Below are 12,908 nucleotides of genomic sequence, written 5' to 3' on the forward strand. Positions count from 1 at the left end.
ATAGAGCGCTGCTATTGTTTTATGTGTGTGTGTGTGTGTGTGTGTGTGTGCAGAGACGGACCTGACACTGGTGATCGGAGCAAATGACACTGTAAACTCAGCCGCACAGGAGGATCCAAACTCTATTATCGCTGGGATGCCAGTGCTGGAGGTGTGGAAGTCCAAACAGGTGCGAACTGTTCTGTGGCAGAGCTGGGGAAAGTTACTTTTAAAAGTAATCCATTACAATCTGGGGTTACTTCTTTAAAAAGTAACTGTTACTTTGTTATTTAAGTCAAGTAATGCATTACAATCTCGCATTACTACTTTAAATGAGTAAGGTAACTGTTACTTTTTTAAGTGAAGTTATGCATTACAATATGGGGGTACTTTTAAAAAAAAGTAACTGTTACTTTATTACTTTTGAAGTGAAGCAATAAATTTCAATCTAGCATTACTCCTTTTAAAAAGTAACTGTTACCTTAATAACAGTAATACGTTACAATCTGGCATTATATTAAAAAAATAACTGTTATTTTTTAAACTAAGTAATCATTACAATCTGACATTACTTTGTTATTTTTTAAAGTGAAGTAATCTAAGGAAAGAAATCCATTACAATCTGGCATTAAAAAATGTAACTGTTACATTGTTAAGCAGAGTAATCCATCGCAAGGTGGTGTTACTTTGTTTAAAAAGTAAAGTAAATGTTACTTTGTTATATTTTTAAGCAAATAGAAGCATTAAAATCTGGCATCAGTTCTTTTAAAATTAATGTAACTATTACTTTAAGTAAAAGTAATCAATTACCATCTGGGGTTAAGTCTTTAAAAAGTAACTGTTACTTTACTTTATTAACAGAGTAATCCATAACAATCTGGCGTTACTTTTAAGAAGTAAAGTAACTGTTACTTTGATATATTTTAAGCAAATAAAAGTATTAATTATTACATAAAGGTATTACATCTTTAAAAAGTAATGTAACTATTACTTTAAGTAAAAGTAATCTATTACCATACACGGTTGACCCTTTAAACAGTAATTGTTACTTTGTTAGCAGAGTAATCCATCACTATCTGGTGTTACTTCTGTTAAAAAGTAAAGCAACTGTTACTTTTTAAGAAAAGTAATGACTTACCATCTTGGGTTTAATCTTTAAAAAGTAACTTACTTTGTTAGCAAAGTAATCCATTACAACCTGGCATTACTTTTAAGAAGTAACTGTTACTTTAATATATTTTTAAGCAAATAAAAATTTAAATCTGGCATTACTTCTTTTAAAAGTAATGTAACGGTTACTTTAAGTAAAAGTAATCTATTGTCATCTAGGGTTAAGTCTTTAAAGGTAACTGTTACTTTGTAACTTTAAGGAAAGTAATGCATTACAATCTGGTGTTTCTGAAAAAAATAATGTAACTGTTACATTGTTAAGCAAAGTTATCCTTTACAATCTGGTGTAACTGGTTTAAAATTTTTTTTACTTTGTTACTTTTATAGCAAAGTAATCCATCACAATTTAATGGTACTTCTGTTAAAAGTAATGTTACTTATTTTGTTATATTTTTAAGCAAATTAAAGCATTAAAGTTTGGTGTTACTCCTGTTAAAAAAGTAATGTAACTATTACTTTTTAGGAAAATTAATCTAATACCATCTGGGGAAAAGTCTTTAAAAAGTAACTGTTACTTTGTTAGCAAAGTAATCCATTATGATCTGCCGTTATTTCTTTTAAAAAAGTACTTTACTTTTTAAGCTTGTCAATGCATTGCTTAGCAATGAAATTATGCAGCACCTGAAAATAGTCCCTCAACAATGGTAAAACTCACCTGTTTAACTCGAGAGCTGTTAAAGCTGATTTCCAAAAAAAGTGGAGAGTTCATTTAATAAAGCTTTTTGTTTTTGCTTTTAAACGAGATTACTTTAAACAGATTATTTTGCTTGTGTAAAGGAAAACTCACTTCATTTTGACTGATTATTTATGAAGACAAGACTATATTATTTGCTTGTCTAGAAAATGCTTCTTGATTTAAGAATGTTTCGAAATTTGGACTAGAAACAAGACAAAACCTCTAAGGTAGAAACGTATGCGGTAACCTTTGGTGTTCACTTATTAACGCTGTAATTTACTACACCCTATTTCGATTTTTAAGTACTGTTTAGTATGGACAGCATGTGAATTGGAACCTTGTGAATTGGAATATTGTAGTTTTACTACAATAACCTTGATGTTTGTGCAGGTGATTGTGATGAAGCGGACTCTCGGTGTGGGATACGCCGCCGTGGATAACCCCATTTTCTACAAACCCAACACCGCCATGCTTCTGGGAGACGCTAAGAAAACCTGCGATAGCCTGCAGGCGAAGATCCGAGAGGCCTTTTACTGACAGCAGCGCTCAGAGAAACCCTTTATTACAAACACACGCTCAAGTGCCTTAAAAACAAGAAGCCAGTCACTGTCTCACACACTGGAAATGTGCATGCACGATTGACTTGTAAATAAAAATGTTGAAATAACAGCCGCATCAGCCGCTGTGGAGTCTTTCTCAGGCTTTCCCAGCAGCCTGTTTGGCTTTATTGATGAGTTTGTGCAGGAATGAGAAGAAGAACAGCAGGTTGTCGTATTCTCCCGTGTACTCGCAGAAGTAGTGGCAGTGCAGGTCCTTCAGGAAGTAGTAAATGGCCTCGATCGTAGCCAGATACGTGTCCGGACTTCCTTTCTGACGCCGCCAGAAACAGGTTTTTCTGCTCTTCAGCTCCACGTTTGGTAAAGCTGTAAAGAAATCAAGATATTAATTAATCTCACACACACATACTGGTATTGGTGGTATATGGGAACTCTTCATAGGGGTTATTTATTTTATTATCAGTAAAAAACACTTACTGTATGACCCTACACCTAAACTAAACACTGAGGAAACTTTGAATGTGAAAAGAAGCAATTAGGTCTGATTTTGAAGAGTTTTGAATTAGGAGGACACAAGGCATGTCCTTATAAAACACCGCAATGTTGTAATACCAGGTCATATTCATACACATATGCATTTCTGTCCTCATAAACCACTAAAACTAGTACACATGAAGTTCATCTCTAAAAAGTGAACAGTGTGATTGATTATTTAAGTAAACTCTGTCAACAAGATTTACTATTATTCAATATTAACTGTGCAATCTTTAAAAAATGATGTCTAAATAATGGAAAGAGATATAGTCATGGATAAATAAAAATAACAATAAAAGCAGCAGCGGGCTCCACAGGCCCCTGTCTGAACGAGTGATTCACTGAATCACTCAAATGATTCACTTAAAATGGCTCATTTGTTTGAAATTGAAACAAACCCTTTCAAAATGAATCACTGAATCATTCACTGATTTCTTTTAAACAGAGTCACTCATAAAGGAAACAAAGGAAATTGTGACTTTGTAAAGTTGAAAATTATAAGACAAAAAAATTTAATTATGACTTAAAAGGTTGACATTGTGAATCACTAAATCAAAATTGACTTATTAAGTTTTTAATTTCAAGCAAAGTCAAAATTATGGCTTTAATCAAAATTATGAGGAAAAACTTAAATAGTCAACATTATGAATTACTGAGTCAAAATGATGAGATAAAAAGTAAAAAAAAAAATTAATTTAAATAGTTGAAAATGTGAGATTAGGTCAAAATTATGACAAAAAAAATAATGACTTAAAATAGTTGAAATGGTGAGATAGTCAAAATTACGAGATTAAAAAGTTGAAATGAGGATGTTCTAAATCAAAATTACGGGATGAAATCGAAATGATGACCTACTTAATTTCAATTATTTTGACTTCGTTAGAATCTTTTAAAGTCATGATGTCAGCTTTTACAGGCAAATGTACACCTGAGGGTAATGTGCATTATTTGGGTCAATCCTTGCTGACAGAACGCTGCTGATTCTGAGTGTTTTGGGGTGTGCTGAACATGAACACACACACACACACACACACACACACACACACACACACACACCCTGCAGCCTCTCGTCGGTGATGATTCTGCTGGTCTGGTTCCAGGTGCTGTCGATGAACACCACCCTCTGGATGGGGCAGCGCAGACTCTCAGCTTCTGCCTTCACTCTCTTCACTCTCGGCCGTCCGTCAGCGCAGAAATACTCCCACAATTCCTCCACCGACATCGCATCCGGACCAGGAAACACCAGCACGATCTGCAGGAGGACGAGGAGCAGATATACAGCAGACAGAGAGAGTGTGTTTGAGTGAGTGTAGATTTGTGTATGTGAGATAGTATGAGTGTGTGTGTGTGTGACTGACGTTCTCTGCGCTCTGGTCCAGCTCAGGGATGCAGGGGTAGGTGTGTATGGTGACGTCCTGCGGTGCCAGGAGTTTGGCCTGAACTGCGGTGCTCTTCCCGTCTGTCTCATTCGGGTGTTTGATGATGTCAATCTTCACTGGCAGCTGAAACAGCGCGCACACACGCACACACACACACACACACACATATTTTATTGTCATGTGTGAGCAGTGTGTGTGTATCTCCAGCAGCCTCTAATGCTCAACATGAGTTAACTGTTGATTATTATTATAATCAGACTTGATGACTGAAACACTTTGATTGACATTCTCCCTTAGTACGTGTCATCAAGCCCCGCCCACGAGTGCCCATCTCATTAGCATATCCAGCAGGCCTGAGTGAGAAGCAGCCGTCTGTCCATTAGCCATTAGAGTGTTTGAGCTGCTGAAAATGATGTCAGCATAGACTAAGAGGATTATAGATGTGCAGTTCTAGATGAACAGAGACAGGAGCGACATAGACTGACAGAAGCATCAACACACACTCACACTGAAGCACACACACGCACACACACACACACACACACACACACACATACACAGAGCTGATTTACATCTGTCACTTTAGGGACGCTTGTAATAAGAGGCAGATCAGCTCTCCTTTAACTGAACATGTTCTACAGCATTAGTATATCACCGTGACCCGCGGCACGTCCCCGGGCTGCAGTCCGACCAGCGCGCCGCAGCTGTAGCAGAAGAACATGCGCGAGCATCCGCAGCGCGTGCACTTCATCCTGCCGGCTCGCTGCGCGTCATCCAGCGGCGCGTGCGAGGCGATTTTCAGGCCGCTCAGGGCGCTGCTCTCCGGCTGAGGATCCTCCGACATCACCGCTGCAATCAACCGAACACAACCGGCAACCGCGGAGGATCACAACAAACCCACGTGTGCGCCATACACCGGAAGCAATCGCGTGCTTGCGGAAACCCGGTGTCTGCTAGAAGGGATACAGCTGCGAAGTTAACTAGTTTAACTCTTATAATTTATTATCAGTCAAATTGCATTTTATAAACGTATATCCCTACTCCAACCCACATCGTAATGTAAAAATAACAATTATTATTGTACATTGTCACAAACGTATGCTAGTATCCGCAGCTGTATCCCTTCTAGACTTTACTCGAAGAGCTAAAGGGATACAGCTGCGGCCGCTTGTGTGACACTGTTCAACATTGATTCACATTTTTACATTACTGTGATGGTTGGGTTTAGCGTTGTGTTTAAAGTAGACGTTCATAAAATAAACAAATAATATATTAGCAACAACCGAAGCAGGAGGAGTGTCTCGCGGTTACCGGGCAACCGACACGGACGCGGTTAAAAGATGGAAAACCCGAAACAAACCGCAAACAGCAGCATTCACTCCCTGCAGGAGTTCATCCGCGCTCAGGGACTGGTGAGTGCAGATAACCGGCAAGCAGAGTGAAGCACTACAGTTGATATTCGCGCAGTATTACTGACATAATGGGAAACAGCTGATTAATTCTCACTTTATAAACATTTCAAGCTTTATTGTGCTGCTTTTATCAAACTGTACAAGTTAGAGCTGATTTAGAGTTCGATGACTGGCATTACTTATAAAGAGAGATTTGTTTGCTCTCAACTGAACATATATGAATATTCATGAGCTTCCTCGTTTCGGTTTAACACTACATTATTCAGTTTAATGTGACTCACAAATGTGTAGAATTATTTATATCTACATAACCGACTACAGTTATAAAATAAAACAGCTTTATAGAATAAGATCAAAATAAAATTAAATTGACATGAATATTAATGAGGTCAGCGAAAGGGTAAACTGACCAATCACAGCGAATATTCAAATAACGGTTGTTCCTTCATCTTTTCCGAGCCATAAAACCCAGATCAATTAATAATCACAAATATTGATGAGATACACGCTGAAAACAAACGGACACTCTGATGGAGTTGATTTTCACAGGTGGGCAAATGATCTCTCATAATCATATGGTGATGGTAACTAACGTTAGCAGTATCGGTACTGGTGATTAATAAAACTTAGATATTGCACTTTTTTCCTTTTCAAAGATCAATAATTAAACACTGACCAATTAAAAATATCTCATCATCTTTATTGTAACTTCAAAAGAAGCACTTTGTTCATTATCTGCATTGTTTGTTGAGGTTTGTGCTTTTCCCAGTGCACGAGTCGGCCATGTTGGAGATCAGAATGTAAACAAACCTTCTGAACCGAACAATATTTAGCCGATTATTGCTCCTGTTAATGATCAATTATTGTCATATTTTGGACTGTAAACACATTTAAAGTACTTTAAACTTCCAATAGCTAAAAAAAAAAAAAATCAAGCAGAAATGTAAACAAATAATGAAAAGGTCTAGAGCAGGGGTGTCCAAACTCGGTCCTGGAGGACCGGTGTCCTGCATAGTGTAGCTCCAACTTCCGTCAACACACCTACAAAGAGCTTGATTAGCTGGTTCAGGTGTGTTTAATTGGGGTTGGAACTAAAATATGCAGGACACCGGTGCTCCCCTGGTCTAGAGCAACAGGTTTGACAATAATGAACATTCATATTCGTTATGATTTCTGCTCATGTGAAATATTAGATTAATATCTTAATTAATGCTGCTCATACTTGTGTTTTACATCCTTTTAAATTCAGTTTCTTGATATATTGCACACTTTCTTTCTCATTAAGTCTTTCTCAATATGACTGAGCATGGAATAGACAGCAGAAATAAGCAAAAGAGTGTGTTTAGTAGTACAGTAGTGTGTGTGTGTGTACATGTACGAGGGGTGTCCAAACTTGGTCCTGGAGCACCGGTGTCCTGCATATTTTAGTTCCAACCCCAATTAAACACACCTTAACCAGCTAATCATCTTTTACTAGTTCAGAAGTGTCCAAACCCAGTTCTGGAGGGCAGATATCCTGCATAGTTTAGCTCCACCTTCTCTTAATAGACTTCCCTGAAGTTTCTAATGCAGTGTTTCTCAACCACGTTCCTGGAGGACCACCAGCTCTAAACATTTTCCATGTCTCCATTACCAAACACACCTGAATCAGATCATCAGCTCATCAGCAGAGACTGAAGACCGGTAATGGGCATGACAGACAAAAAAGACATCCAAAACATGCAGTGCTGGTGGGCCTCCAGGAACGTGGTTGAGAAACACTGTTCTAATATACCTAGAAAGAGCTTGATTAGCTGGTTCAGGTGTGTTTAATTGGGGTTGGAACTAAAATATGCAGGACACCGGTGCTCCAGGACTGAGTTTGGACACCCCTGCTGCTTGCTCTTGTGTGTGTGTGTGTGTGTGTTTGTGTGTGTGTGTGTGTGTGTGTGTGTGTGTACTGGTTTAATTATACTTTTCTGTTTTTTATATAGTGAAATATCAAAATATACCACCACTAGTGTTGCCATTTCACTGGTCCTTGCTTATTAAAAGTGCTTATAAATCAGCAGGAAGGTGTTTTTATTAGTATCTGATGATGTACAGTTGTTTTTGTGAGGGTTGGGTTAGTGTTAGGCCATAGATACTGTCATTAACCTGGAAGTCTATGTGAAGTCGTCACTTTGATAGTGATAGTAACCTGTGTGTTGGTTGTTTTAGTGTACAGTAGCCTCATAGACTGTGTGTGAGAGGATTCATAAGCTGCACTGAGTAAGAAACACTCTTACAAATGACCAAATGCCGCTCTGTGTCTGCAGTGATAATAGTGTGCATGCTTGGAAAAGATGATGTCATCTCTGTCTTTAGTATGCAGGTGTTTAATTTCGGGTAGAAGTGACTTGTGTTTATTAATAATGTCCTGTAAAAGATAATAATCTGTCTGTATATGTTTTGTATTATTTGAGATTAATTGAATGCAGTGTTTTTTAAATCAGTCATTTCTAATAAAATAATCAAGTGTGTGTGTGTGTGTGTTTGAGGTGGACTGGCCGGTGTCCTGTGATGAGGATCCACAAGAAGTGTCCTCTGTCTGGTGTGGATCTGCAGAAATACATGAAGCTCTGAGATCCAGAGAGTGTTTCCCCATCGGAGCGGCTCAATCCCTTCAGACGGACCTGCAGGCGCTCTGGAAACGCGTCCGGCTCCACAGAGACACACTCAGCCCTCAGCCCTCAGCGGAGATGGAGATCACCAGCACAAACACACACTGAGACGCTGCTGCATCATGGAGAATACAGCTTACAGGTGAAACAGGTGTTTAGAGGATGATCAGGCTCAAACTGTAGAACACATCAGCGCTGTTCTATTGTGTGTGTGTGTGTGTGTGTGTGTATGTGTCTGTGTGTGTCTGTGTGTGTGTGTGTGTTTTATTGGTGGATCTCATGTGAGTGACATGTTGATGGTTGTTAGTAGAAGGGATACAGCTCTGGGCAGAAGTTCATTCATTCATTGTTCTTCAGCTTAGTTCCTTATTCATCAGGGGCCACCACAGTAGAATGAACTGCCTACTATTTCAGATTATGTTTTACACAGCAGATGCTTTTTTAGCTGCAACCCAGTACTGGGAAACACCCACACACACTCATTCACACACACACTCATACACTACGGCCAGATTAGTTGATCAGTTCTCCTATAGTGCATGTGTTTGGACTGTGGGGGAAACCGGAGCACCCGGAGGAAACCCACACCAACACGAGGAGAACATGCAAACTCCACACAGAAACACCAACTGACCCAGCTGGTACTTGAACTAGCAACCTTCTTGCTGTGAGGCCACAGTGCTGACCACTGAGCTGCAGCCAGAAGTTAACAGTTATTATTTATTGAATTACCTGTTGTTTTAACATCCCAACCCTCACAGTAACGTGAAAATATGAATTATTATTGTCCAGTGTCACAAACATTGAGGTTTATTATTGTAAGAGTCCTTAGCTGTATCCCATCTAGACTTTACCCCGGTTGACCCCGCCCACAAGTCTGTAAACACCAATCAGAGACGTTGCAGAGCAGTGTCAATAAATTAATAATTATTTATTTTCAGCTTAGTCCCTTTATTAATCCGGGGCGCCACAGCGGAATGAACCGCCAACTTATCCAGCACGTTTTTACGCAGCGGATGCCCTTCCAGCTGCAACCCATCACTGGGAAAAAATTAATAATTAGTAAATCATAAATTAAGGGTGGCGCAGTGAGTAAGCAATGTGGCCTCACAGCAAGAAGGTTGCTGGTTCAAGTCCCAGCTGGGTCAGTTGATTATTCAGTTGGACTAAACTAGCCGTAGTGTACAAGTGTGTCAATGAGTGTGTATGAGTGTTTCCCAGTACTGGGTTGCAGCTGGAATGGCATTCGCTGTGCAAAACATATGCTGGAATAGTTGGCAGTTCATTCCACCGTGGCAACCCCTGATAAACAAAGGGACTAAGCAGAAAAGAAAATGAATGAATCATAAATTAAAATGACTTCTTTCATTACTGTGCCTTTATTATTATTGTATGTAAATAATTCTGCTCCTGCTGTTTGGGTTAGTGCGCATCTATTTAAAACACTTTTATCTTCATACTGAATGCAACATACTACAAACATTAATATTAAAGACTTAATATGTGACACTAATACACTAATAAATACACTAAACACAAAAGCATATTACTCATGGATTACCAACACAACATTTAGGCTGTTAAAATATTAATTAAACTGTAGTCAGATTTATAAAAGCATTGGAAAATGCATCAGTTAAAGTCACAAAACAGTCGAATGGTGGTTTGTTCAGTAAAGTAATGGCAGACGGTATAGAAGATTTCCCACTTGTGTTTGTTTATGCTCTGTATCCTCTACCAGAACTATAATGATAGATCATTTAGTAAACAACACAATATTCCACTGATGTATCCTGAGCACAGATCACAGTGATTTACTATAGTATTTTCAGGAGTTTGAGCTCATACCGCAGTGGGTTCACCAGCAGAAATAGCGATCGGCGCCCTCTGCAGGAGAAACACACAGAGTCCCCTTTACTTGATCCACTTTCTCTTTTATATATAGTAAATTTGGTTACAATTTATTAGACCCAAAAGCAGTTTACACCCCCAGAAAACACACATTTACCATCCATTTATTTACAAATGTTAATGCCGATGTGTGTAAATGTATATTCGCTCAGCATTTATTTTGATTTCAATAATACTATTGGATAATATGCTGATGTTTAGATGAGTTATGAACAATACGGTTTGTAAGGTCATATTTCTGTCTCTCAGCTGATCTATTACATGACAGACTTGTTCCTAATTGAATTTGTTTTGTAAACCTTAAACAAAAGTTTAAAAGCTCTTAATTTTTATTTCACAATTAAACTTTTGAGTTCCTCTCCATTATTCTTATTATTATATCTTTAGATTGGTTACTAAAGGCAGTGAAGAAAGAGCAATTAAATACAAAAATCTATGAATTCTGTCTTTAACAAGTTAATTAATTGGAATTATTTGATGAATCTACAATATTGATAGTGTAGTTTCACGTTCTGCCATCCAAATAGGGAATTGTGTTACATATATTATATTATATTATATTATATTATATTATATTATATTATATTATATTATATTATATTATATTATATTATATTATATTATATTATTATATTATATCATATTATTAAATTATATTAATATATTATTATATCATATTATTATATTATATTATTATATTATATCATTATATTATATTATATCATATTATTATATCATATTATTATATTATATTATATTATATTATATTATTACATTATATTATATTATATTATATTATATTATATTATATTATATTATATTATATTATTATATTATTATATTATATTATTTTATTATATTATATTATATTATATTTTATTATATTATATTATATTTTATTATATTATATTATATTATATTATATTATATTATATTATATTATATTATAATATATTATATTATATTTTAATATTATATTATTATATTTTAACATATTATAATATTCAATACAGTATTTAAGGAAATCACAGTGGCCTAATCTTATTAAACATTTTATTAATATTTAAAGACAAAAAGTTATTGACAATATATGTTGGAAATAGTGGTGTCATGGTGGCGCAGTGGGTAACACAATTGCCTCAGAGCAAGAAGGTCGCTGGTTCAAGTCTTGCTGGTTCAAGTCTCAGTTGGTGTTTCTGTGTGGAGTTTGCATGTTCTCCCTGTGTTGGCGTGGGTTTCCTCCGGGTGCTCCGGTTTCCCCCACAGTCCAAACACATGCGCTATAGGGGAACTGATCAACTACACTGGCCGTAGTGTGTGTGTGAATGAGTGTGTGGGGGTGTTTCCCTGTACTGGGTTGCAGCTGAAGGGTATGCGCTGTGTAAAACATATTCTGGAATATTTGGCGGTTCATTCTGCTGTGGCGACCTCTGAAAGAGAGACTAAGCTGAATAAAAATAATGTTTACTAAAGTATTCAAGTAAATCACAGTGGCGTAATCGCATTATATATTTCATTATTATATTGTAGACAAAAATGAGTTGACGTTATATGTTGGAAATATAACATTTAAGCAGTGAAAATAACATTTCACCTGAACATTAAGCACAAATACGGTATAACAGAACGTCAGGACCCAGTGTGTGATTAGACCTAATCGGGTTCGTCTTAATGGATTCGGCAGGATTTTTCCTCATCTGTTATGATCTGATCTTCAGTCTGTGATTGTGCACTTCCTGTCTAGTGTCTGATTATGGCCTCCTGGAGGTCACAAGAGGTCACGCACATCTGGAGTCAAACTGCACGCACACACACACACACACACACACACACACACACACACACACACACACACACACACAGATGTTAAGGCCATCATACAGTTAATGCAGATCACAGCGCTGTGGCTTTTGTCAGGGTATTTATATGGTATATTTATTTCTCTTAGTGCCGTGTTTTATTATATGTAGATCAACATCATGAAATATAAGCACAGAGGGGAATTCTGCAGTCTGCAGCCGATTAAATGCACAGATGTTCTATTAATAGAGCACATAACCTGCAGGTGGAGTGTCTGCTGTACTGTTCAGGTCAGTTCAGTGGAATCGTGTTCAGCGTATTTCAGCACAACAGATATCTCTGTCACAGATGAGGACACAACTCATTATTCTTACATAAACATATCACGGATTAAACTAAAGCTAATTCTGTAGTCAACATGGGTTAAATAATAATTTCAGATCACAATTAACGAGAGTTTTGTGGCTGAAATGTAATTCTTAAAGGGACAGTTCACGCCATCATGAACATTTACTCAGTGTTTACTCTCCCTCCAGTGGTTTTAAACCTACAGGTTTCTAGCATTCTTCAAAATATCTTCTTCAGTGTTCAATGAATAAATGATGACAATTGACATTACTCTGAGTTCTGTGCCTTTACATGGACTCAACAACAGCGTGTGCTGTACTCTATATGTCTGAATTGTTTAAATCGGAATGTATTTGTCTGTCTGACCCCTTGGTGTATGTAAACTGACCGATATCCTTATTTTGTGTGTCAGTAGTGGAGTGTGTGTGTGTGTGTGTGTGATGCTGTGGAGGATTCAGTCATGTGTGTTTAATCTGTGTGTTGTTTTAGGCTTTAACAGC

At 37.2% G+C, this 12,908-nt stretch overlaps 2 protein-coding genes and 1 long non-coding RNA gene across 14 annotated transcripts in view; 2 read left to right on the plus strand and 1 right to left on the minus strand.

The window, feature by feature from the left end:
* Positions 1-3,420, plus strand: part of nnt2 (nicotinamide nucleotide transhydrogenase 2) — a 42,739-nt gene extending 39,319 nt beyond the window's left edge. For 4 of the 8 annotated variants that reach the window (XM_087291450.1, XM_087291451.1, XM_087291448.1 and 1 more), the window contains 2 exons: positions 54-169; positions 2,216-2,500. In XM_087291450.1, the coding sequence (XP_087147576.1) occupies positions 54-169; positions 2,216-2,362 (263 nt within the window). In that variant the 3' untranslated portion in view covers positions 2,363-2,500. Of the gene's footprint in view, positions 1-53; positions 170-2,215 lie in introns of all 8 variants that reach the window. The other 4 variants (NM_001443331.1, NM_001443333.1, NM_001443334.1 and 1 more) reach the window with 1 other exon arrangement.
* On the minus strand, positions 2,372-5,226 carry dtwd1 (DTW motif tRNA-uridine aminocarboxypropyltransferase 1). The gene is made up of 4 exons (NM_001005951.2): positions 4,951-5,226; positions 4,275-4,418; positions 3,973-4,168; positions 2,372-2,748 (listed from the first exon to the last, which is right to left on the minus strand). The coding sequence occupies exons 1-4, from the start codon at positions 5,137-5,139 to the stop codon at positions 2,522-2,524; spliced, it is 756 nt and encodes a 251-aa protein (NP_001005951.2). The 5' UTR covers positions 5,140-5,226; the 3' UTR covers positions 2,372-2,521.
* The window catches only part of LOC147832698 (uncharacterized), a 71,025-nt gene continuing 63,152 nt past the window's right edge, over positions 5,036-12,908 (plus strand). For 3 of the 5 annotated variants that reach the window (XR_015514633.1, XR_015514629.1, XR_015514631.1), the window contains exons 1-2: positions 5,423-5,707; positions 8,227-8,491. This is a non-coding gene — a long non-coding RNA (uncharacterized LOC147832698). Of the gene's footprint in view, positions 5,263-5,422; positions 5,708-6,098; positions 6,257-8,226; positions 8,492-12,908 lie in introns of those variants that run through there. The other 2 variants (XR_015514630.1, XR_015514632.1) reach the window with 2 other exon arrangements.

This window comes from Danio rerio, chromosome 18 (assembly GCF_052040795.2).
Source record: "Danio rerio strain M-AB ecotype USA chromosome 18, GRCz13ab, whole genome shotgun sequence".
NCBI classification, from domain to species: Eukaryota; Metazoa; Chordata; class Actinopteri; order Cypriniformes; family Danionidae; genus Danio; species Danio rerio.